The sequence below is a fragment of the Mirounga angustirostris genome, unplaced genomic scaffold (genome assembly GCF_029215605.1).
Source record: "Mirounga angustirostris isolate CCGP_5_RB_7025 unplaced genomic scaffold, mMirAng1.0.hap1 SCAF_7, whole genome shotgun sequence".
Classification (NCBI taxonomy): domain Eukaryota; kingdom Metazoa; phylum Chordata; class Mammalia; order Carnivora; family Phocidae; genus Mirounga; species Mirounga angustirostris.
In genome coordinates this window covers 33,222,227-33,249,645 of record NW_026991715.1, presented here as the reverse complement: position 1 = coordinate 33,249,645, position 27,419 = coordinate 33,222,227, and the positions used below count along the sequence as shown (strand labels likewise).

At 35.0% G+C, this 27,419-nt stretch overlaps 1 protein-coding gene across 15 annotated transcripts in view; it reads right to left on the bottom strand.

Moving 5' to 3' along the window:
• Positions 1-4,453: 4,453 nt before the first annotated feature.
• MATR3 (matrin 3) overlaps positions 4,454-27,419 on the bottom strand; it is a 46,939-nt gene continuing 23,973 nt past the window's right edge. For 7 of the 15 annotated variants that reach the window (XM_064595975.1, XM_064595976.1, XM_064595972.1 and 4 more), the window contains 14 exons: positions 21,629-22,718; positions 16,702-16,763; positions 15,680-15,721; positions 15,224-15,336; positions 14,591-14,643; positions 14,031-14,156; positions 13,274-13,399; positions 12,915-13,082; positions 11,586-11,717; positions 11,086-11,129; positions 10,615-10,990; positions 8,242-8,608; positions 7,650-7,771; positions 4,454-5,662 (listed from right to left, as the gene is read on the bottom strand). In XM_064595975.1, the coding sequence (XP_064452045.1) occupies positions 5,612-5,662; positions 7,650-7,771; positions 8,242-8,608; positions 10,615-10,990; positions 11,086-11,129; positions 11,586-11,717; positions 12,915-13,082; positions 13,274-13,399; positions 14,031-14,156; positions 14,591-14,643; positions 15,224-15,336; positions 15,680-15,721; positions 16,702-16,763; positions 21,629-22,540 (2,694 nt within the window). In that variant the 5' untranslated portion in view covers positions 22,541-22,718 and the 3' untranslated portion in view covers positions 4,454-5,611. Of the gene's footprint in view, positions 5,663-7,649; positions 7,772-8,241; positions 8,609-10,614; positions 10,991-11,085; positions 11,130-11,585; positions 11,718-12,914; positions 13,083-13,273; positions 13,400-14,030; positions 14,157-14,590; positions 14,644-15,223; positions 15,337-15,679; positions 16,764-21,628; positions 22,719-27,221; positions 27,300-27,419 lie in introns of all 15 variants that reach the window. The other 8 variants (XM_064595982.1, XM_054511713.2, XM_054511711.2 and 5 more) reach the window with 5 other exon arrangements.

Below are 27,419 nucleotides of genomic sequence, written 5' to 3'. Positions count from 1 at the left end.
AGTGAAATAGCCAACAAGAAACCACTACTTTTTTTTTTTTATTTGCGAGAGAGAGAATGAGAGACGGAGAGCATGAGAGGGAGGAGGGTCAGAGGGAGAAGCAGACTCCCTGCCGAGCAGGGAGCCCGATGCGGGACTCCAGGATCATGACCCAAGCCAAAGGCAGTTGCTTAACCAGCTGAGCCACCCAGGCGCCCAAGAAACCACTACTTCTGAGTTAACTACCCTGGCAAAGTTGAGCATGTAAGAATTAGTCCTGCTTTACAGTAGGCAAATGCAATGATTTAAACTTGAGTACTGTCCTAATGAAAGGTGGGACATTCCTGATGGTGTTGGCACAGCCCATTTGCATCAGGTTTTCATATATATATATATATATATATATATATATATTTTTTTTTTTAAGATTTTATTTGACAGAGAGAGACACAACAAGAGAGGGAACACAAGCAGGGGGAGTGGGAGAGGGAGAAGCAGGCTTCCTGCGGGGCAAGGAGCCCAATGCAGGGCTCAATCCCAGGACCCTGGGATCATGACCTGAGCTGAAGGCAGATGCCTAACGACTGAGCCACCCAGGTGCCCCTTTTATTTTTTTTAAAGATTTTATTTATTTGACAGAGAGAACAAGCAGGGGGGAGTCATAGAGGGAGAGAGAGAAGCAGGCTTCCCACTGAGCAGGGAGCCTGACGCGGGGCTCGATCCCAGGACCCTGAGATCACGACCTGAGCAGAAGGCAGATGCTTAACCATCTGAGCCATCCAGGCACCCCGCATCAGGTCTTTAGAACCAATACTTCATCAATGCTACCATGCATGAAGCACAAGGACATCATGGATTAGAAGTCATTAAAGCTGTACTTAATGCCATTCTCACTCCAAGTTTACTTGGGGTGGGCACCTAATGTCCATTTTTTGGTCTACTAGCCCCAATATAGACCGCCTTTCCTTTTCACACTGTTTTCCTATTTCCTATTGTACATCTTTACAGAGTTCTTAAATTGTGTGGAAATTATAAAACTTTCTAAGGCTAGAACTTCAGGTTCACAGAAAAGCCAGGGCTAAAAATCTTAAACATAAATCCTTTAAGTATGTTAACATGGTCTTAAAAATTACCTTCCAACAATCCTCACCCGTACTTTTTCAGTCTGTCTGTAATTTAATACAGTTTCATCTTTTACCTAGTACTTTGAGCTCCACCCAGTATCAACTATAGTTTATCAGCAAGTTAGATGTACTTGAGTGATGAGGTAGCCATTTCCATTTTCCCATTCACTTAAAACTTCAACTAGTTGTTACCAAGCCTTATCATTAGTTCCTATGTTATTAAGTGATACAGTGGGAAAAGAAACATTTAGCTAGGCAAAGTAGTGAATTCCCAAGACTTCATGTTTCTGCCCCAGTAACTTTCCTTGAAACGTCTGGTTGTAGCTAGTTCCCAGAAAATTACAAGACTTTAATGTTCCGAGCAAAAGACAAGACACATCTGGGAGGGGCACCTGGGTGGCTCCGTCGGTTAAGTGTCTGCCTTCAGCTTGGGTCATGATCCCAGGGTTCTGGGATCGAGTCCCACATCAGGCTCCCTGCTCAGCGGGAAGCCTGCTTCTCCCTCTCCCTGCCGCTCTGTCAAATAAATAAAATCTTAAAAAAAAAAAAAAAAAAGGCGCCTGGGTGGCTCAGTTAAGTGACTGCCTTCGGCTCAGGTCATGATCCTGGAGTCCCGGGATCAAGTCCCACATCGGGCTCCCTGCTCAGCAGGGAGTCTGCTTCTCTCTCTGACCCTCCTCCCTCTCATGCTCTGTCTCCCATTGTCTCTCTCACAAATAAATAAAATCTTAAAAAAAAAAAAAAATCTTAAAAAAAAAAAAGACATCTGGGAAAGCAGTACCTAGGGCTCTGAAATGGGGTATCTTCCATTGGTGGGTTTTTAAAATTCAGTTTTGAAAGAGTGTGAGGGGGGGGGAGGGGGAAGTCCCCCAGGGCCTGAGATCGTAACCTGAGCTGAAACCCAAGAGTCAGACACTCAACTGACTGAACCACCCCCCATTGGTGTGTTTTTTGTTTTAATTCTTTGCACAGGTTTCTAATGGTGATTATTTTCTAGCATTTCCCCTAGTTCTAGGTTTGGAACAATAACAAAAGCAGTACCTCAAGCAAGAGTACCTGAAGCAGGCATGATTACAACTCCCTAGCCTAAATACTTCTTTGGCTACAGGTAAAACTATCATTCTCAAAGTGTAGCTTCTTCGCTTGATACCACCATCACCTGATAACTTGTTTAAAATGGAAATTATCAAGACCCACCCTAGCGAAGTGGAAATTCTAGTGGACCCCATCCATATTTTAACGAAGCCTCCAGATAATTCTGATGCATGCTAACATTTGAGAACCACTAAAGGAAAACATTTTGTTTGTATACTAATGCTGACCCTAAGAAATCTTGGCCTCACCCGTCATAGGACTTGCATCAAAGTGAAAGGGTATTTTATTTAAGAGAGATCTTATTTTTGGGGCGCCTGGGTGGCTCAGTCGCGTAAGTGTCCATCTCTTGATGTTGGCTCCGGTCATGATCACAGGATTATGAGACTGAGCCCTGCTTCAGGATCCACTCCTGCTTTGGGCTCTCCCTCCGCCCTTCCCCCACCAGCTTGTGCTGTCTCTTAAAAGCCCTACCCACAGAGCCAGCCAGGTGCCCCGGAGAGGGCATTTTAAACTCCAGCTCAGCAAACAGCTCAGAGTTGCCAGGGAATACCCAATCCTAAATGCATTACCATTCAATACTTGAGCTTTTAGCTATACTAAGCCATATTCTGTAATGGAGACCAATAAAAGAGCACACAGAGCTGCTCCTAGCCATACTGCAAATTATGTTAAATAACCCACACAGACTGGACCAAACACTTTACTGCTCTGATTTTTTGGGTAATCTTTACACCCAACGTGGGACTCAAACTCACAATCCCAAGATCGAGTTTGCATGTTTCACTGACTGAGCCAGCCAGGCACCCGATTCTGATTTTTAAAAAATTGTTCTACAGTGTTCCTGCAGATTCCACTACATCAGCCTCCTTTTAAGGTTACTTAAAGAGAGAGCCTGAGAGGTGGGGGAGGAGGGGGGCAAAGGGAGAGGGAGAGCGAATTCCAACCAGATTCCATGCTGAGCACAATGCAGGGATCGCTCATGGCCCTGAGATCACACCTGAGCCAAAACTAAGAGCCAGATGCTTAACTTACTGTACCACCCAGGCACCCCCACCACCAGCCTGTTTTTGTCACAATTTTCACTCAGGTAATACTACATTTTACTGTTCAAAGCCACTGAAATCCACTGTGAACAAAGCTAGACAAAAAATAAGGGTATTCTTCCCCCGTAACTCTAATATCTGCCATTAATACTTAACAGGGTGCATTTTGTGTTCCACATCACTGGGTGAGGAAAGCCATCCCTCTTAGAAGAATTCAAGAGAATGGATATAACCTAAAAAATTTCCTTAGAATTTTATTATTTAGACTCTACAGGAAGTCAGTGTACTCTGTGGCCAGAAATTCCTGTTCCTCATTAATGAAATTTCAAATCAAACTTTTACAATATAGCTAGCCAACTCATGCCTTTATCAGTCACGATCAAATCCCAAATTTACCAGCAATAGGCTTAAAAAAATAATAATACATACTCAAGGTGTTTTTAAAGGTTTCCTTCACAGAGTAATTAACCTAAGATTAAACTGAAGGCTAAAATGATACTGGTAACAACGTTCTTCAACTTTATACCAGGTTTAAGTGAAAACATTCCTATGAAAAAAGGTCTGCCATAATCTGGGAAATACTAATAGCTTACTTATGAAAATTTTTGCTTTCTAAATGTTATCAAATGAAGATACTGAACTTTCTCTTCTACAGCTTGCTACAGCCAACAATGTCAGACCTATGAAAAAAAGCTATCACTGATAGGAAACAATTAGGGATTCCAATGCACACACGTTTTCTGTTGCTTGCTGTTAGTTAACAGTTGGAATTAAACAGAAGTGGGTAATTAGTAAAGGCCAATATTAAACTGCAGAAATAAACTGGCGAGGATTTTTTGTGCATGTCACATTAAGAAAATGTTAACTGCCTTTCAGAGATACACCATGGAATTTTGATATATCCCTTAAACACATTCAGACCTAAGAGTTCCAAAGAGAATTCCTATTAAGTTGTTTTTCTTAAAATTAAAAATGTTTTTTGACAATAGGTAAATCCCTTACACCAAGAACCCTGAAAGATTTTGAAAAGCTGGTAAGACTAATTCTTGATATTCCATGTTATTTCCAATTTTATTGTTTGATACTTAGACAGGTCTAAACATGAGCTTTTGCCATTTCTTCACCCTTAGCGTTTTAACCTCCAAAGGTTTTTAAAGACCACAAATAGCCCGATTTTTATGTAACAGGAACAAGAAATCCACCAGCACCAAAAACTTTAAAACTCAGATCTTTAGTAGCAGTCTTTTAGAACACTCTAGATTAAAAATGTAATAATTTGTTAAAGCATGCAAAAAAGTGTAACAGTGAATAAAAACCACAACTGACAAAAATATTGGTTAACATTCCAAACATGTATAACCAATGAACATGGCCTAGGTTTTTTTTTTATTGGTATTCACTTCAGAAACTTGAATCCACAGATATAAGCAGTATATTACCAGAAAGTTACAAGTAAACACAGATTATACATGCAAATTTCTGTTCACAAAGGTCACATGTGCAGGTATATGAATTAGAAGCGTGCGTCTAGATTATGGCCAAACTGTTTTTAAAATGCAGAAATGTAAAATTACATCTTGAAATATGAAGAGATGGTCTACACACTTCAAAAATCAAATGTTGCTTATACCAGATGTATGACAGCTACAGGATTCAAGTGACAAGCAATAAGATCTCAAGAAATTAATACTGCTCAAAGAGAACGGGAGTATTTTTACATTTCACTGAAAATACATTGACTACTAGAATACGAAATCTAGCAGGAACTTAGGGGAAAAAATTACAAAAATCTAAAGCCAATTACTTAGTATTTCTTATTACCTAAACAACAGCATGACATTAAAAGAAAACTGCACCTGCTTTTTAATTGCCAATCTCATATTAATGAAGATCTCCAAATAAAAAGCAACCCAAAAAGCTTCAAACTCCAAATGAAAAGTCTGCAAGGCTCAGATTAAAATGTGGAATGTTTCAGATGAAAGTAATAAAAATACAATTGGTTTTGTTCTTTATTGAATGGAATCAAAAGTTTTGACATTTCTTTGAAGCTTGGAACTAAATTTCATTTCTCTGAATGATTCTACATCTTTTTTCTTAGTGGTGCAAGTTGTCTTAAGTAGCGAGTCAGTCTCTACAAAGTACTTCGGTCTGTTACCATTCTGATAAAACAAAAACAATTCTTCATTAACTTAACCGTATATGTATTTTTGCTGTAACACTTAACACATGAACAGACATCTATTATTTTTCCACTAAAACAAAAGAGTACAATAGTTTTCTTCTAACTATCAGTATTATATTTAAAAAAGGTTAACATTTAAAAACAAAGAACCATTATTTTCTTTGAAATCGTTAAGCTTCTTGCACATCTTAAGCTTCCTTCTTCTGCCTGCGTTCTTCTGCCAATTTATTCAGAAATTTCTGAAAAGAAAAAAAAATTACAAGGATTAAGTCACCTAAGAAAAACTAAATGGATGAACTCCAAAATAAAATATTCGATCGAAGTTTATGAATTTGAATGTAATTTAACTGTAACATTAAAGATTCAGTTATTCTTAAGTCAGTATACAAAACTAGATCACAGTACATAAGACATGAAAAAAATGGTAAAATGTGAAAAAAGGTTATTTCAACTTAAAATTAACATTAACTTACAGAGATAAGAAAACAAAGATCATACTTGCATAGAAGAACTGCCACTGCTCCAAGAAAATTACATGCATTAAAATAACATGCGTTTATTCAAATAGTGCATCTTCCATTAAAGTGGGGAAACATTTTCTTAAAGGTAGTAAATATTTTGTCTGTGGGCCACTCTTTATTTCAACTACTCAATTCTGTTACAGCAATAAAGCCAGCCATAAACAATACTTAAGTGAATGACTACGGCTATGTTCCAAAAAAAACCCCACCTCACCTACAAAAGCAGTGACCCCTGTATTCCACTTGTAATTTCTAGAGTTCTTGGACATATTAAGACATTAATAAGTAACCCTCCCCCCCAAATCTAAAACACCCGAAGTTTCTTTACTTCTGGGTAGAATTTCTCAACTCTATAGTTACTCCCAATTGATGAGAGGGTTAAAAAGCATTGGAAAAAACACTCAGGAAAGTATCAAGTTATTTATCATTAGCAAAATATTATATTGCATAATACATTTTAGTGAAGTCGACAAAGTTCCTTTAAAATAGAAATAAGTAATAAAGAGAGCCGCCTCCAATAAACAAATGAAAATTAGAATAGCTAGGAAATATTAGATAGCATATCATTTATAAAGTATCAAGTATTAAGAGACAACTTTTGTATTTCAATACTCTTCCATGTAATACACAATGTCTGCTACTAATGGAATTAAACCATTTTTTTCATATGCTAAATGTAAGATACATATAGGTAGCAAAGAACACCTCCATTTGATTTCATCTCAAACTAGTGACACAGGCCAAGAACTGGCATTATTTCCTAAATTCAAGGCTATCTACCCCCCCCCCCACAGGCTATCTTTATCCATCTAAATCAACACACAGAACATGTTTGATAACGGAATACTCCAATAGCTCTCTACTATAAAACAGTGCAAAAAACCAGGTTATTTATAATTAATGAGTTAACTCCTTTCAAGTTTTTCCCTAGTTATCTGTTTTAATACTCAGTCCTTAAAGAAGTCAGTAAAATACCAAATTTCAAAATATCCAACTAGGAATTTGTTATGCTTCATTATGCTTTATTTACTCATTTATCCTTATATCCCACTGGTCATAAAACTCAGAGTATCATTATTAATAAATAATTTAATGGCAATATAAAAATCATTAAGTATGAAGGGACATGGCACTTCACAAAGTTGAAAAAGCTTCTTATTATTCCACTTGGCTTTCAGGTCTCCAGAATCTTCCAAATAAGAGAAATTATATTCCAATACCCATTTGGAAATATTTAGATAACTTTAATTATAACAGAATTTATAACATGGTTAGAAAATTATTCAATTATTTAATTAGAATGTACTATAGAAAAAGGCTCAACAGAAGTTCCTAGAATTCATTAGACTGCTTAAGGCCCATCAACAAAGAAATAAAAGTGTCAGGGGCGCCTGGGTGGCTCAGTTGTTAAGCATCTGCCTTTGGCTCAGGTCGTGATCCCAGGGCCCTGGGATTGAGCCCTGCCTCAGGCTCCCTGTTCTGCGGGAAGGCTGCTTCTCCCTCTCCCACTCTCCCTGCTTGTGTTCCCACCCTCACTGTCTCTGTCAAATAAATAAAATCTTAAAAAAAAAATAAAAATAAAAGTGTCATCTCCAGGATAAGGCATTGTGATGGGTCTACAGAAGGTACCATACACATTTTACTTTGCATAAATATACACGATCTATTTTCATAAAGGGACTCTCCTCTTTAGATTCAGCCTTACCTTTAATTTCTGATAATGAGGAAGGCTGCTGCAATGAGTATTCTTTGCAACTTCTTCATTTGTATAAAAGAGTGAACACAGCTTACAGTAAAACCCTGTTTTAGGTATCACATAGTCTATACCTAGAACACAAACATACATTCTTACAAATTTAGTAAATCGAAAATTTTAATTAGTGTTCTCAAATCTTTTTTCCGTCATTATTATGTGAATGAGATAATATTTGTGAGAAGTCCAACATAACCTAAGCTAAAACAAAACAAAAACCATATTAGTTAATTGTACTTAACTGATGTTTAAGGTCCCACCTAACTGTACTCTTAAAAGGCAAAAATATAAAAGATTAAAAAAAAAAAGCAATGTGAAATACTCAGAAACCTTTATGCGGAGCAAGAACATATTGTGAAATGGTAACAAAAGATAATACAAAATGAGGAGAGCTGGTTAAGTGGAAAAGAAAGAATATGTCAATTAAGATTTACAAATTGTTCTGCAGAGAAATAAAACTTAAAACGGTATCAGAGTTTATGTAAGACCAAGTAGTAAGAACTTGGGAAGGGTGAGAGGGGAAGAACAAAGCCTTAAATCTCACCAACAGGAACATTGGGCTGATATGGTCCAATTCTATACTCATCTGGGATTGTATAGTCCTCCTTGTTTTCATCACTTTGGCCATCTGCATTTTCACTTGTATCTTTGTTGGGATCATCAGCATTCTCAGCAGGTTCAGCGCCTGGTTCTGTATTTTCCTCATTTTTAATTCCATTTTCCAACGCTGCTTCGTTTTCTTGATCAAGTTCCTCGATCTTGTCCACCTTAATTTCAACCAAACCATCATCATTTTTGTCACCAGATTTAAATGCCATGCCCGATTTACGAAGTTTCTGAAGTTCCGAATCTTCCTCATCACCAACCTCATCTAGAGTGACAAAACCTTCCATACTCCCTGGGAAACGACGCTGTTAAGAAAGACAAATTTACTCTGCAACAATTATCCTGCAGCATCCCTTCCATCTGCTTTACTTGAAGGGAAAGGGATAGCATCTTTGTCTATTCATTCTTTCAAAATACTGACTTTTTCCTTTCTCTCCCAAAATCACTGTTTTGTTTTGTTTTTTTAAACAGCTTTGTTTTAAATCTGTATAATTAAAAGCTTGCCTCACACGAAGAGCAGAAAATAAATAAGGACATTATATTCTACACTTCTGAAAACTATTAGGCTGCAAGGACTATATCAAAATGTGATTTGATAAAAGTAGTTCAATGGTATCCTTTGGAAGATAGTATCTTATGATACAACTTATTTAGAGAACACTCAGTCTAAAGTATGTAGCGGTTAAAAAAGGGAAAAAAAAAAAATCAAGCTCTGGAGCATGACTGCCTATGTTTAAATTTTGACTCTGCCGCTTATAAGCAGTATGACCAAGGACAATTTACTGAACTTCTCTATGCCTAAATTTTCTCATTCATGAAACCAAGTTAACAAAGATATGTATCTACTGCTTACAGTTACTGCGAGGATTAAGTTTATTAGCATACACAAAGAGCTCATAAAAATGTATAGCATGTAATTAGTATCAGCTCTTAAGAGTGCAAACATATTATACAACAATCATCCACTTCAGCCAGAAAAATAACTTGAAGACCAAGTTATGTCTTGACTAGGCGCCTGGGTGGCTCAGTCGGTTAAGCGTTGGCCTTCGGCTCAGGTCACGATCCCAGGGTCCTTGGATCCAGTCCTGCGTCAGGCTCCCTGCTCAGCAGGGAGGCTTAATTCTCCCTCTGCCTTTGCCCTTGCCCCCTGCTCGTGCTCGCTAGCTCTCTCTTAAATAAAATCTTAAAAAAAAAAAAAAAAAAGAAGAAGAAGAAGACTGTTATGTGACCAAACCATTAAAATCTGGAGGCTAAAAATTCATCTTCCAATAGTTGAACATTGGTTACAAAGGACCAATGGGCCAGGAATACTAAGATCTCATTGAAAGAGCCATTTAACATAAGGAGCTTCAAGGGCATTTTAATGCTCTAATCCTTAACACATAATCAGTACACCATGGTTTTTTACTTTCTTTATGCTATGTATATAATTTTATATTTGTATTCACCTTATATGCTTATCTGTAACGTGTGTTCTAAGAAAAATGTTTTAAAAGCTACTGAATTATCTGATATAGCTTATGTTTCTCAAATAGAATTTTTCAAAGTTAACAATTTTTATTTATTTTTTAAAAAGATCTTATTTTGGGGGCGCCTGGGTGGCTCAGTTGTTAAAGCGTCTGCCTTCGGCTCAGGTTGTGATTCCACGGTCCTGGGATCGAGCCCTACATCGGGCTCCCTGCTCCGTGGGAGGCCTGCTTCTCCTTCTCCCACTCCCCCTGCTCGTGTTCCCTCTCTCGCTCGCTCTGTCAAATAAAATCTTTAAAAAATAGATAGATAGATAATAAATAAAAAGAAAGATCTTATTTTTAAGTAATCTCTACACCCAACCTGGGGCTCAAACCCACAACCCCAAGATAAGAGTTGCATGCTCCACTGACTGAGCCAGCCAGGTGCCCCAAGTTTAATAATTTTTAAGTGAGTGGCAAAATGTTTTAAGTATCTTGGGTCAATTAACTTATTATAAACTCGTATCTCCCATCTTTTTAAAAACAAGCTGGACTAAAAGGCTGCCTACATGTACTTATACACTACCACTATAATACACAAATATAGATTTAGGTCTTCCTCCTTCCTTAGTAAAAATTTCCTTCTGTGAGTTGACAGTTTTTAACAACTATTATAAAAAGTCTTATTTAACCTATTTATTGCAGAGTTTACTTTTAAATATTTATATTATGGTTCATGACTGACTTTTTCTAATATTAAGTGACTAATTCTCTTTAATCTGACCCTGCTAGTGTAAATAATATGAAACTTTTATCTGATCTAGTTTTCTATCAACACAGGTCAATATACAATCTTCCTTTACCTTTTTTAGCTTTTTCTTTGCAGCTGCCGAAGCACTGGCATTTCCGTCTTTTTTCACAGCTTTGTCCGAAGGTTCCTTTTTCCCATCAGAAGCCACATCACCTAAATTAGCAAGATCTGTCTCATCTCCCACTGAACTGCCACTTTCTAGCAGTGCTGCTGCTTCTTCTTCATCTACAAGTAGCTCATCTTCAGATTCAAGAAGCATGTTAGGTTCTTGCTCAGCTTGGTCATCCTTTGTATCTTTTTCACCATCTTCACCTGACTTCTCTTCTTGTTCTTTACCTTCAGTTGTACTTTCAGTCTTCTGGGAACCATCAATCTTGGATTTCTTATCGCTTGGAGATTCTTTGCCATCTGGAGAATAAGATCTTTTCCTGAAATCAAAAGGATACCCCCTCAATTAATTCTCCTGAGTTGGAAAACAAAAGGTGAATATACCAGTATATATACACACACAAAATGAAATTACCGAGATTTATCTTTTTTCAGTAAGTCAATGCCTCTGTTGGGAATCTAAAAGACAAAATTTTGTATCAGTGAAATAAATGTATTAGAATATGCTCATGTGCAGATTATATAATTATGCAATTAACTAATAGTTGAGGAACATTCTTTATATCAACTAAGCTTATTCAATCCCAGTAACCATACCTAAGAATGTAAGTAAGCAGTTCATTACAATCAACATTTCAACAGAGCATAGAGCAAGTGGACAGTAAGTATTTTGGTAGCAGAACTCAAGTTCAAATAAAATCTTAGAATAGATAAAAGCAATAAAGGCATTTTTAACGTAACATCATCAAAACAACAACAACAACAAACTTCTACTGAAGAATACCAGGGGAAAAAAGGTTGCTATCTTTAAATAACCAAACCCTATATTCTTAACAAATAAAAGTATTTAAGAATGTTGTGGCTTGAAATATGTGAAACAAGCTTTATAACGATGACAAATCCATTACTACATACCCTCAGTACCAATTTTTTATATTTTTCAGACAAGTCTACTTTCACACATCTCCCCTGAAACCAAAGGGCCTTTTTCAAACAGTGGTCAACCATTGCCATTGCATCTTCCCTGGTCTCCATCTCAATAAAGGCCTTAAAAAAAAGGGAAAAAAAAAGCAATCAGCTTACAAGATATTACTTAATACTGTAAGAAAAAATTAACTTAAAAAGTCTGGAAAGATACAAACTCTAAATGCCATATACAAGAGTTAACAACAAAATAAAGATGCTTGACTCTGAATTTTTAAAACGAAAAACCACAAGTGATTATAAACTGGTATTTTTTGCAGACCAATTTGGCAGTATCAAAGTAAAGAAAGTATGAGGATACAATATTCTAATTCTGAAATTTATCCTTCAATTATATGATACAAATATGTAAAAATCTATATGCTGCCAAGTCCATAGCACCAATGGTACAGTCCAAAAACCTCTAAATATCCATCAACTCAGGAAGTTAAATTTGTTAGTTTACTCAATGGAATCACATATAAAGTGGAAAGCAACAGTATAATATAATACCACTTGAGGCAAGGAAGAAACAGTATACCTACATACACACACGGGGAGATTTTTTTGGATGCAAACTTGGAATACCATCTTTACTTTCCACTTTATAGTTTCTCAGTATTTACTAACTGTTCTACACACTGAGAATCTACTGTGACTTAAAAAAATATCATTTATCAGGCAAGGAAAATTTAAAATTTATCTGAGAAGATAATTATTCTCCCTTTATTAAAAATGAAGATACACACAAAAAACCTTGAAGCACTGAGAAATAATCTTAAAAACTCATTTTTATTTTTTAAGATTTTATTTATTTGAGAGGGAGAGAGAGAGAGAGCGCATGACAGGGGAGAGGGTCAGAGGGAGAAGCAGACTCCTCACTGAGCGGGGAGCCCGATGTGGGACTCAATCCCGGGATTCCAGGATCATGACCTGAGCTGAAGGCAGTCGCTCAACCAACTGAGCCACCCAGGCACTCTCTTAAAAACTTTTTTAAAAATTTTATTTAAATTCAATTAACATATAGTGTATTATTAGTTTCAGAGGGAGAGTTCAGTGATTCATCAGTTGCATATAACACCTAGTGCTCATTACATCTCATGCCCTCCTTAATGCCCATTACCTAATTACCCCACCCCCCAACCCCAGCAACCCTCAGTTTGTTTCCTTTAGTTAAAAGTCTCTTATGGTTTGTCTCACTCGCTCTCTGATTTTGTCTTATTTTATTTTTCCTTCCCTTCCCCCATGATCCTCCTTAAAAACTTCTATATGTGGTATTACCTGACTTTTCATCCTCATCAGTATATAATTTTTTATTTTTCCATAAGGCTCAGCAAGCTTGAGAACTGCACTGTCAGAATAGCCAGAATGAGGTAAATTGCTGAGATGTATCACACGTCCAAGCTCTTGCTTTTGATCAAACTTCTGGTCTGGCTTCCCCTCGGGTTTCTAAATAATAAACAAGCACACAAATAAAAAAGGCAAATCGAATGGTGACAGGTATGCTATAATTATTTGTTAATAGATAAGGTAATTCTAGTTATTAGCAACAACTTAAAGTAGCTAAAGTTAATAAATATTAAATTAAAATGATGTATTAAATGGTTTGTGGTGCAAATCTGGAAAAAATCGATAATTACCTTTATTCTTTTATACTTCTGTGATAAATGAACTCTCACTGGCTTGCCAAATACTAATGCTGGTGTGGTTGTATAATAATCCACTGCAGCTTGAGCATCCTCTGTAGTTGCCATTTCAATAAATGCCTAAAATTGGACAAAATTATCATTTCTGAAACAAAAGAACAATGCCAAGTCTTTCTAGATATATTTAATCATTAGAAAGCATCTTTAAGAGTCTAAAAACAGAACCAACACTGCTAATTTGCTATTATTTATTTATTTATTATGCTATGTTAATCACCATACATTACAGCATTAGTTTTTGTAATTTGCTATTTTTTTAAAAGGTCATCTCAGATTTTACTATCTTCATGCTACTCAAGTGTCATTATGTCTACTGTATTTGAAACAATAATTTGGCACCCATTTTGGTAAAAGTTTAGAATGGCTTCTCAAATAATTATCATCCTTTATAAAAGAGCCCTTATAATAATAATATGATGACAATTTTACTGCTTAAGGACTACAATTAATAAATTTACTAAATAATCCATTAGGCTGAGAAATTAATGTTATTGACACACTTCAACTCTTTGCTTTTTTCTCTATTAAATTCCATATTAATGATTTAAAATTATATTGAGTTTTCACTCTCTCTCAAATAAAATAAAATTTAAAAAAATTATATTGAGTTCTTTTTATAATACAAAATCATGTAATTCCTTCAGGAAATATATTAGTAATGAATAAATACTACACTTATTTCAACTCATACCTCATTAATTTTATTTAGAATCAGATGATTTGAAATGACTCCAAACGGTTCCACCAGCTGTAATAGTTGATATCTCAAGTTTTTCCCTCGCTGAAAATCCATGATGTGAACAACTCTACTTGTTTCCTATCCATTAGGAAAAAATCAAGTCAAGAAGTCTCTTTAGAATCAAGATGAAACAAGTTATATATTAGAAGTTTCAAGTCTAAAGTTAACCACACCAGATTAAGTATTTAAAACTACTCCTTAACATTCTAGAGAATTTTAAAACTACACAGGAAGTCAGATTCACTGGGATATATCCCAAAGTTTCAGAAAGCCTCCTCTGCAGTTATTTTTAAATAGAATACACATAAATGGGCAGCAAAATTTGGTACACTCAAAGTGAGATCTCTATACTATGGGTATATGAAAAAAGTCATGTAAAAGCCTGATGGTTTTCAAGCAATAGCAGTCTTTCTATAATAAAGAACTACAATACAGGTTCAATTTATAGAAATCTTGAAGTTAAATTACATTTCCCCAAAAAACAAAGTAAAAGAAAGAGCTGTATTACTGACCACTCTGCCTTTCTGCATGTGTCTTGGTCCTTGCAGGTTCCCATTTCCAGCACCTTTATGGAGAAAAAATGGTTTTTTTAATCTTATAATAAATATACTTAACAGTTTTAAGTGAAAAATGAGACATCTTCCTTTTTTAAAGATTTTACAGAGAGAGAACACACAAGAGTGGGCTGGTGGGGGGGCAGAGGAAGAGAAGCAGACTCTCTGCTGAGTGCAGAGCCTTACAAAGGGCTCCATCTCAGGACACTGAGATCATGAACTGAGCAGAAACCAAGAGTAGGGACACTTAACCACACATGCACCCCTCTTTTTCTTTTCTCTATTTAAAAGTAGGTTCTACACCCAGCCAGGAGCCCAATGCGGGGCCAGAATTCACAACCCTGAGATCAAGACCTGAGCTGAGATCAAGAGTCAGACGCTAAACCGACTGAGCCACCCAGGCGCCTCAGGAAAACAGGACATCTTTCAAACACAAATCAGAGGTTACCACAAATATAGTAAGAACCATGTCTTCTCATGTGATATGTTATTTTTGGATAGTTTTTCAACAAGCCTTCTTTTACCTCCAATCACTGCATTTCATTTTTATGGTAAAAGCTCTTAGGGAAAGGTAACAAATTTTATAATCACCCAGATTTCCTCTTGGTCCAACTGCTGGTCCCCCAAGATGAAATGAGGGAGGTGGAGGTCCCAGAATTCCTGGTGCTGGGTTTGTAGACTGCTGCAGCATGAATGGATCACCCCTAGTAACGTGAGACATAAAATGTAATGAATGACAAAGAGGTCCATCAGAAATAATTTAAGATTTATTGTTAAAATACCCCTTTAGTGATTTTAATTCCAATCGTTGTAGGCATTTATATGTGTGAAGTAACTAGGGAAAAAGCTATAATAACAATAAAATAAAAATCACTAACATAAAAATTAAAATTCTAAAGATTCTTTTACCCACAGTGACTTATACCAAACTCTCATATTTAATGAAGATACTCAGAAAACATTTTTTGTTTATAAATTTTGAAAGTTTAACCTGAATTCCTTATAATGATCTCCTTTATAAACAAGAGCTTAAAAATTTTAACTTACATTGTGTGTCCTGTATCATTGTCAGGATTCCATTCTGGGTAGCTTTAAAGAGACCAGAAAATTAACTTTAAAATAAAACTGTCCTTTTCACAAAATAGCCTTGTTTGGCCTTTAAAACAGAGTTTATTTATTAGTGAAGTTATAGGAGAGTCTAAGTGTTAGAAATATTACAGTTTAAAACATATCATATAGATACTTCCAAAAAAACCTCCAGAACTACAAAATAATCCAAATGAACAAGAATAAACTTGTTCTGAATTGAAAATGTAGGTAATATATGTTGAAGTTTAATTTTTAAATTTATTTGGTAAGTCATAAGGAGGAAAAAGTGCTGCATGGGGAATTGGAAATGTTGAGTATATAGGGAAATAAGGACCAACCACAGATTTTCCTTCTCCAATTGTAATACCAATACCAAAAACAGAGTTGAGTTGTTGACACTAGAAAGAAAAGAAAGCCCCAACAGAGCTAGACATATGTGAAAACTGGCATTCTAGTAAACAATGGGTATGTGTGTTTAGGCAGGGAGATGCTTTATGAATTCAATTCCATTCCAGCAGCTTAAAATCAGAACCAAAGGTAACTCAAAAGCAAAAAATGTATATTGACGGATTCTGCTTGACAACTTGTAATTTCTAACGACTTTTCCCCTTTTCTCTATCTTCTATATTTTTAGAGCATGTATTAACTGTTATTGAAAATGCTTGAGTCAGAATATTCTATGTATCAAAGGCCATCTGTAAGTCTATTAAAAATTCTTGCAATTTGTAGAAAAAGAGCCATTGTTTATTTGTCCTACAAGTAATATTAAATAACAAAATACCACTATCACTGAACCTAATATTCCGAAAGAGAGATTCCAGATCTAAACATTTTGTTTATAACTGGTAAAGTCTGGTCAGTATCAACTATGCAGTGGTAACAATGTGGATATTACAAGCAAATGATGAACTCCCCAAAACCAATCAATGGCTGTTTCTGATTCACGGTACGGATGCTTTAAAGGTATTTCAAACTCCTACATTTCAAGAAGAAGCTGGCATCGACGACTGTGACTTGCTCCATTGATATGTTGACTCCACTCCTGCAGCAAAGTAAATTAGTAGAATTAACAAAAATAAAGCTAAAATATTTTCATTTGAACCAAACTCTAGGAAGTTAATTTATATGCAGTATGACAGATGGTAGAAACACCTGACCATTCACTAGTCACAATGAATTAATTTAAAACCATTTCTCTGAATCCTTGTAGCATGATCCTGCCCTCAAATACGCCATGCACATTCTTGGAAAAACTGGATAACTTGGTTAACATACTAATAGACCTGACAGGGAAGAGATAAGAGTTAATAAAGATCAAGAATAATAACTGACCTTGAGATCAGCTAGACATACTATTCTCTTCTGTGGACCAAATTGGATTATATATATTGTATCATTAGAACTGCTTTTATATAATTCAATGGTAAAATATCCATGCTTCTATTTTTCTAGAAATGTTATAAATGTAGTTAAAAATAGACTTTCATCATTTTATCCAGCTTTGAGGCATGTTCCAAGTGTACTACAGCCATGAAAAGCTAAGATTCAACAGTAATGGCTTTTCTAGAAAATGCTCCCCATTTATCAAAAAACTAAGCTCCCATTATATTTCCCAAAAGTAAAGAAGCAAATTTCAGGAATGTCTGTTTCCAAATTTTAGGGAGCGGAAACACTATATTCATCGATATTTGTGCTCCTTTGTGGTTATTTTTAATTTAAGGGATTAACTTCTTTCCTATTTTATGCAAATAAGCTTTCCTTTTTTAAAAAATGCACATATAAATGATCAATGTTTTAGACAACTGAAGAAAGAGGAGTTAGGAAAAGTAGGCTCTGCAGTCAGACTGCCTAGGTTCCATTCCCAAGGTGCCACTTAGTAGACATGAATCCTTGGTACGTATTATTGAAATTTACTATGATTCAATACTCTCCTAGGATTTTGTGTAAATTGAATGACTAAAGGTAAACTGCTTATCAGAACATTGCCAGGCACATAAGAAGTGCTCAAAAAAGAAAAAAAAAATGAACTGTCATTACACTGCTTATAAAGCTACTTCGTTTTACAATTCCTGCTTTACAAGTATTGTTGTTTTACAAATTCCCACAAAATGAGGCAAGTTTTGTCACATCCACACTACCTAATACATTGTATTTGGAATATAAAACAGGGTCAGGCAATGTTTTTAAAAGGGGGTCTCACTTAGAGCTGAACTAAAATAAGAAACCAAATTACAAGAGATACCTTCTTGAAAAGCTTCAGAATGGTATTTTATAAACCTAATTTAAAAAAAATGGATTTATATTACAACAGCTTACAAACTTCCTCTGCCCTAAAAGAATTAACTAAAATCCTGTGAAAGAACTATGAAAGCTGTTATCTCAAATCTAGATTGTCTTTTAAAAATAATGGCTAACAGCTAAGGAACTTGAAGAAATCTCTCCAGCTGGCTCCACAACTAGTTATTTGGGATATAAAAAGTTTGTACTTGCAAAGCAACAGACCACTGACTTACTGGAGGACACTTTTAAAATGGCTGTTAAGAAGAGGCGCCATAGGTAAAGTTCACAAAATTCGTAAGAGGGATTAAACAAATACCTTAACTTAGAATTTTCTGAACTAAAAATAGATTTTATTTAAAATGTCCTTGAGAAGCAGTGTGCTGGGAGAGGAGTAAAAGTTACCCTATTAGGCACGTTTCTAATTCATAGGAGATGGAAAGGGTATCTAGTTGAACAGAAAACTATTTATATCCAATCCTCTATGCTCTTTAAAGTTTCAAATTTATGGTAAAAGTGTAGCTGGTCTTTCAAAGTACTAGAAGGAAGGCTAAGATCAAAGAATTATTATGTACCTCCCAAACCAACCCATTCCTAATCTGCACTACACCACACCGGATCTTTGGTTTAAAGTGAGGATTAAGAGTCAAAAGGGTTTTTAAAAAACCTATATCCTTAATTCTACATTGAGGTAGCTTTCACATCAGATTAAGGTAAAAGGATTCACGTTTTGAATGTAGAAGTTCTGTAGGAAAACTATATTCACCTTGATGTCTTTGAGATACCTAAATTATATAAAGAAAGGATAATTTGGGAGAAGCACTTCTGGAATGGCAGAATAAAGAATTTAAGGGCTTCTAGAATAATACTAAAAGGAAAAATATGAACCCAAGTGACAAGACAGTGAAAAGGCTGTAGCGGGCACTTTGCTTTAAAGTGAAAAGAATTTGAGGCAAGTTTGAGGTCGTGGAGAAAAGCAATTTGACATTCTAAAATGACCTAGAAAGAAATAAAAGCAACACCATCACTGAAAGTCACTTAAAATATCAAATAATGATGACAAATTAGATCACGTTTTTCACCTAAAAGTTCCTTATTTCATAGTAAGATGAAGTTTTGCTCATGTAAGCTATTTAACACTACCACTAAGTGAAAAGAACAGATTTTCCAAGTTATGCAGCAATACCAGAGAGCAGGATTAAATGTTTAAAAATTTTCATTATCTACTTTCACCACAGGAATTTTCTCTCAAGTCGTTGTTTCTATGTCAGCTATAAAATGAGAAAGGACCACAACTAAAGGTAAATAATTATTTTTTCAATAACACAGATACCCAGAAAACATGAGCTATGTTAAGGAAACTGGAATACATTGAGAATCCAAGTGCTTAAACTTCTTTTTAAATTGGCCCAATTTACAAATACAAATTTTGTAAATCAATCAATCAATCAAAGGGCCTCAAGTAATTCTTAAATGTTCCCAATACTGTGGCATAATACCAAAACCAGCTAGGGCCTAAGCATTTTTACAGGTTTAAAATACTTCTTGCACTAGGCAGGGTATCTTACTCTTGAATCCAAAGTTTCATCAGATATTTTAAAACTGTTCTCTTGTTAATTTAGACTCATTTAACTATAGTGATTTATTAATATTATTGTTCAGGAACTAATAGGCAGCAAAATCTGGAGAGAAAAGATTAATCACATATAATATAGAAACTTTTCTCTGATTAAAGCCCTCTTCTGGTTTCCTTTTGTGTTCCTTTAGTGTTTTTCTATGTGCAAACAACAAGGGTAAATACTGCTCAAAGTCAGAATAAGATTTCCAGCAACAGCTGTTGATGTATGAGGACTCCATTAGCAAAGATTTTAAGTCCCTCAGAATCACTTTTCATTTGAGACACTGTAGCTATTCTGCTTGGAATTTAGAGATCCTATCTGAGAACACTGATCATGTTGCCAATTCTGCAAAAAGGCAAGAACAGAAAAAACTGAGTCACCAAAGTTTTGTGGACCTTTTCACTAAATCAACTCCCAGCAGAGCTAAAACTTTATCCAACGTATTTGGAAAAAAGACAACACTAAAGACACCTAGTAAATAAAACTCCTTAACTTTTATGAGTTTGGGGCTACGTCTTCAATAAAAATTAATCTAGGAATTTAAATTTAGCATCCAATGTTAAGTTTATTTTATTTGGATTAAAGATTAAAATATTCCTTGTTTGTGCTGTACTTAAACTATTATACACTAATTCAAAAGATTTTTGTATTATAGAAACACATAAACTTGGCTAAGAATTAACTTCTTAAAGACATTTTTCAAAGTATTCTGTAAATTCAAATAAAAGAAGTCTCTTAATTATCTGAGGCAAAAATACTGAGATTGAAACAGAAAAGGGAGTGACTGGTAATACTTTTAAATAGAATATTAAAAACAAAATCACTCATCATCTATGATTTAGTTTACTCAAAAAAATCAAGTCACTAAAAAATGCATTTTAAAGGGAGAGATATGAAAAAGAAATGACCCTTCCAGATGTTACCTTAAAGAAAAAACCCTGAAGAGTAATCATCAAATCAATTTCATGGCAGCAACATGGTAAGTAGAATAACTGTACAGCACATCAGGAAATATGGACGGTCAGAGCATAGATCAAGCTATTAGAGTGCTGTTATGTTGACTTTTAAGCCAACTGCACTATATATCGAAAAAAAATTCAGTGAGAACGAGTAACATTGAAAACGGAAGAGAAAGGACAATGTATTTATAAGGGCATTTTGAAAAAGCTCCCATTTTGCTAGATGTGATAATTAAAGCAAAGGAGAATTAGATATATATATATATATATTTTTTTTTCCTCTCAAATGACTATACCAGAAGTCTAAGCCTAGTCAGAAAAAGAATATGCTTATGAGGAACATAGAGCAGGATACTGCAGTAGTTGATTTTTCCAAGTCTCTAAAGGGACAGATGCAATATGGGATAATAAAAAGTGAGTTTTGAAGTATGTTTAAGAAAGTTGTGGAAAAGGAGAAAAAAAATGATGAAAAATTTCAGTCATAGTATGAGAGTTTGTGTTAAAGGGAAATTAAAAAAGAAGAATGAACTAATCTAAAATATGAAACATACTGAAACAAACACCAGGGCTCTACATTAACTCTTTCCCTGTAGCCACAGATAAGGAAAAAAAGAGAATTGTTCAAGAATACATCTTTACTACATACAAATCAGCAATCAAGACAGATGGAGAGCTGAAATCTAGCATCCTGAATGGCAGAGCACATTGACTGCAAAAAAAAAAAAAAATACTTAAAACAATTCAACAAAGCAGACAAAAAACCTGCTTAAATATATGGTTAAGAAGAACATATTGATGCCAAAAACCAACAAGATAATCCCAGTGGATGACAGCTTTGTGGCTAGAAGTCATCTAGGCAGATTATATTAATGTAAAGCCCTGGTTTAATGCTCAAAAACAATTACCTTCCAAATAAAGTGTTCTCAAAAGCATAAAAATTCTTGATCAACTCAGTGTCACCAGACTACAGAATTAGAGTAAAAGATATAGGTAAATACAGAATAGTCACTACAATGTAAAAGAAATTAGAAGTATCTGTTGCATTAACTCACCTTATTAGAATGAACTGGCAAATCACATATAGAGCACAGATGGGGATAACCCTTCGGTAAGAGTCCATGGAAGTCTTCAATATTGCTACTTGGAGGAGCGCCCCTCTTTTTCTCAAAGAGAGATCTCTCTTGTAAGGGGCCAGGACCACGTCCCATTCTCTCATACTCACTGTCAAATTTATGATAGTTATGCGAGGTCTCACCAAAAAAAGAATCATCCCTACACCTTTCTCCATCTCTTAATCTGTCATCTTCATAATCCATTCTGTCATAATAACCAGATTCTTGAGAACGACTTCCATGGTCATAATCAAGCACTGGGTTGAGACTAGGACCACGATCATCAAAACTATCTCTTCTAAAGTGCCTTTTTTCTTCCCAATCATCCCTAGGTACTCTGTATGGTGGTTCCCGTGTAGCAGATCTGCCATCTCTACCATAACTCAATGTAGGGCCTTCTTCAGTTCTCCTCCTTTTAAGCTGTAGAAGGATTTGGGGCAAATTCTCAGGAGTAATCTTGTCCTCTGGATAACGACTCAGTTCATCTAAGTCTCTAGCAGACAGACCAAAGCTGGCCAAAATGTTACTGGCCTGGTCTGCATCTCCACGGTGTTGAGAAGACAAAGGGAGTGGACCTCTACTTCCAATGTTAAATATAGACTGCAAATTATGGGAAGAAGTACTAGCAGAAGACAGTGCACTATGAGCTCCTTGTTGATTCAATGAAGAACTCATTCCAAGATTCATTAAACTAGCAAGGCGTGCAGTACCCTGGTTCATCCTTCCAAGAGATGCTGGCATACTTAAAGACTGGGTAGCAGCAGCAAGAAGGCCTATTCCTGCTGCAGACAGGTCACGCCCATGACCCTGCGAATCCCTACCGAGAGATGACTGCTGGAATGACTTGGACATTGTAGAACTATCTCTTGTCTAGTTTATAGACTTAAAAAAAATTTTTTTTTAAAGAAGGCCAAAAAGAAAGCTCAAACTAGCAAACTAGGTTAACTTTGCTTCAAAAAATGGTAACGCCAAGAAAAAGGATCAATAAGGACTGTAGAATCTTCTTCAAGCTGAGAACCAGCAGACAACTCTGTAGAAAAATAAGCAATTTTAGTCATAAATCCCTTTAAGTAGATGCTGTTTTTTTAGAAAAAAAACTTATGCATCATGTTGATTTAAAAAAAAACATTTAAGATCTCAAACTTACAAGGAATTTATTACATATCTTAAACAGATTCCAGATGTATGCAGAGCCTGCATATAGATATTTAAAAAGTAGTCTTTCATGCCAAAGTTTATTAAAGGGAATTCCATACTGAATTTAAAAACATTTCAATTGAAGGATTAGATGTCTGAGTACATCAAAATTTCAATAAAAATATAGATGGGTCTCTTCTTTTGGAAGAATAAAAATACACCTATAGTATGATGTTTAAGTTCCAGGAGAAGACTAAAAACAAACAAAAAATCAAGGTCAGCAAGTCAGATGAATCAGTTGTATTCTGCTTTAGAAAATGAGACCTATTATTACTATCAGAAAGAACCAAGTAAAATCACAAGTAAATGAAGCTTAGGACCAAGTACCTAGGTATAAGATCTAAGACCAAACACAATAGTCGAGACCTTTATGCAGCAAAATCAATTTGAGGTAAAGACAGATGTGAAGAAAAATAAGTGACTTCCTAGTTTCAGGATTTCTGCACAAATTTAAGCCATTTAACTAACTGCCTTCTTACTATCCATCCTGTATCAGGCAGTGCTTATTTCTAATATTAAAAAGTAAGGAGAACTAAATATGGTCAATATAGAAATAGGAGAACGCCAAAGAAAAAACCCAGGTACAGGAAGTATAAGTGATTTAAAAGAAGTGAAACTCCCCTCTAAGTTAGCATCCATCAAAGCTCATTTAATACTCTGGGCTACAGAACCTTCTAGAGCTCAAAACAGGTAAAAATGAAAATGGTATTGTGCTTACACAGATTTCTGTAAACTTTTCACAAGATTAGCCCATTCACCTGGAAATTTTAAATTCTGAACACAATCCCCCAAGATATGTTTCTGGATGAAATTACTGTCATTATCTTCCTTAAATTACTATTTTATCTCAAATTGTTACAGACGAATTTGAAAAGCATTTACATATGATTCTCATAAAATATCAAATGACATACATAACAAATGTTCTTGAGGAAATAATTTTTTATAATCACAACTATTTACCGAGGTTAAGTCTAAAGTTGTTTGCTACATAATTCAATTAAGAAGCATTGCTCTGTTAAGTTTCATACATTTGATCACCCATACACCTAAGCACTCGTGGTTTAATATTATTAAACTTTATTACATTAAAAACTGGGCAATATTCAATAGTTACAAGTCTATTATGGGACCAATTCCACCAATGATCGAATAAAGCAAGGAACACTGGACATACAGTGGTAGAGAAGTATAAAAAAAAGTTGCAGGCAAGACTTAGTTAGATTTTACAAAAAGATGTAACAAAGTTAAAGACACAGAAATGCTATCAGAGGTGATTGGAATTACAGAAGATGTTTTTGCACACCAAGAGAGATGAAACTGAGAAAAGATACTAAAGAAACTAGTTCTAGATGAGATATACTATATAAACTACTTATGCTTTAAGAATAATAAAGACAAGAGTAAGTGGACCTTTTTGGATGACAGTTTCCTTGGTAGGTCTTATAGAAAATGCCATACAGAATGGCAGCTGAAAAACTGCAAACATTAACAGGACCCTCTAAATTTTCATGTATACTTTATTTTAAAAGATCAAAACCTTTAAGAGGGTTTTCTAAAACCAGCATTTCGAAGTAGCAATATTACTATTAATGGCAGTTTTGCACTTCATGGTACAGACAAAGCTGTGTAATACAGAAAAGCCAGTTTTTCTTTTTTTTTTTTTAAGGACTAATCCTTTCCCTTAAGGAAATTATACAATAGTATTAAGACTATGTAAAATTTTTTAAATGACCATACTTTAAGGAAATGACTCTTGGATTACAGAGATCTCAATTACTTTTCTTTATAGCACATATGAAAAGGGTGGATCTGAAAAAGGAAAGGTTAAGAGAAGTAAAGATAAAAGATAACCTTAAGACAAAACAGAAAATGGATGTCAGGAAAACTGAGAAAAAGAGCAAGACAGACAATGTAAATCCCATGACAACTTGTAATCTCGTAAGACTAACCATAATTATTTTTGAGACTCAAGAGTTTCAACTTAAATGCAGCCCCACACAAAGACATGAGAACATTATTAGTGAAAAGTGACTTAAGTCAGACTTTTGACCGGAACACAAATAACCAAAGTCTTAATTTTTTTTTCATTAAAACAAATTGAGAGAAATCAGACATGACAGCACTGTTCAAAGAGCACTTACAAAAATAGTTCCACTAGTATCTTCAGTCAGGGATAATAAAATGACAAGCCATTTTAAAAGGCTCATTTAAGCAAGACCTACTGCCTATTAAGGTTAGCACAACAGTGAGGTGTTTACTAAATTACTTTTTAAAAAAGAGTAGCTTATTGTACTGTTTTTCCCCATATTATAAAACTGCCTTCCCATAGTACACTATACTACAGGGTAAGAAAGTTCAAAAATAGTTCCTTTGAAATAACTACTCTAGAATGTAATGTCAAAATCCAATTTATCCATTAAAATCTTAATGCCCATCAATGCAAAAAAACCTTTCACTTCCAAAAAAAGCAGCATCTCCACCCTAAAATCAGGAAACATGGGACAATTCTAAGTAATTAACCTGGAACTTAAACCTAGTTCATGACGTAAGTATAAATGCTACTAAAAATGTTAACTTCACAGTCAACATCTGAATAACTGTATGTATGGTTAAGAAGTAAGTTTCACTTAGTAACATTGAAGTCTCTCCATTCCATCAATAGCTTTATTGGATTTACTTTCTTCAACTAAAAGAAGTGGAATACTAAAATAACTACAGAACACGATTACAGCTTAACACATCCACAAAGTTCATGGTAAAGAGAAGCAAATGGTCATTCCCCATCTAGATTTCCTATGTAAAATAAGTTTGTCTCATTATTCATTCTTCCAGAGGATTATTTAGCAGGATTACTAAAATGAGCGTAAGAGGACTTTGGTTCTTTAAAACATTAGAGAAAAAAATCCTTCAGCTTTTAAATTCAAAATTTTAAAATGCTACGTCTTAAAGTAACTACTATCATATCAAACTTTAGTTATGTTCTCAATTATGTGAAATAACCGCATCCTAAAAACAACTATTTTTAATGCATGTATAATCATAAAAGCTTGTAGAGATGCTTAAGGAAAAATACCTTTATGTTGACATTTTAACCCTTCAATCTTAGAAAAACTTAAAAGCAACAGCTAGAAAACTGTAGCTTATAGTATTTTTCCTCCTTCTGAATTAAAAACACAAGTGGGTATTAAGAAATTTTCAGATTTTGGGGCACCTGGGTGGCTCAGTTGGTTGTGTCTGCTTAGCGGGGAGCCTTGCTTCTCCCTCTCTCGCTCCCCCTGCTTGTACTCTCTCTCTCTTTCATAAATAAAATCTTAAATTTTTTTTTCACATTTCCCAAACGTTCTATGAAAGCCAAACACCCTTGTGATTTGTTAAATTATTCGTGTGAAAATACGCCAGGGGCGCCTGAGTGGTTCAGTCAGTTAAGCGTCTGCCTTCGGCTCAGGTCAGGATCCCAGGGTTCTGGGATTGAGCCCCACATCGGGCTCCCTGCTCAGCGAGGAGCCTGCTTCTCCCTCTCCCTCTGCCTGCCTCTCTGCCTACTTGTGCTCTCTGTCAAAAAAAAAAAGAAAAAAAGAAAATACGCCAAATATGTTTAAGGTAGCAACCAACAATACCAATATAGCAAAAACCAACAATACCAATATAGCAAAAAAAATTCTAATCGTCACCAATAGACAGGAGGAAAAGATCACTATTAGTAATTTCAAAGAAGCATCATTTCGGAAGGCAGCAGCTTAATTTTTGTCATCAATCACACAAAAGCACAGATTCCTGTGGTCAGAATTTGTAAACCAAGCACCTGATTCATTTCCAACTACAGTAAAGGGTTAGGTTAATTATTCCTTAAAGTTTCACACTTTTAATTAATTTAAAATGGTCTCACAATTCAACATAGTTTCCAACTCAAAGTTAGTAAATTTTTATTTTAATGTTAGTTCACGTCACTATCTTTTCTTAATAGATTTTGTAACATACATCTTAAGAGTTTGGTTTTTAAAAATGGATTTACTATCTGAGGAATTACTCAATCTTTTATATAGAGAGCTTAAACCACTTTGAAACCTTATACTTTAATCTGTGGTTCTTCAGTGCCATAATCTCATTTTAGAATGGCATACCTTTGAGTGACTTAAAAGGTTTTTTTCATAATAAAATGAACTACTAATAGTTCACAAACCTCTTAGGAAATAAAGTCCCAGCTCTATTCATTTAGTTTTGTGTAAAGCAATACGCATCTCATCACACCTGAGGAAAAAAACATTGTAAAAAGTAGTGCTGAGAAGGCTGAAAAAGTCCTTTACGATTATCATTCTTAATCCATTTTACAGACCTGGATTCAACTTCTAGCCCACTTCTTGGTCCTTAGGCTAATGATATAAGAGTGTTTGTTGCAAAATGCCTTCAGCTGCTAAAACAGAAAACAGGAGGGATTCCTATTTAGGCTTGGAATATTTTTCTTCTTCCTACACTTAAATTTTTTCTTAGCGACTTTCAATTAGACATTAAAAATTTTTAGATTAAAGCAATG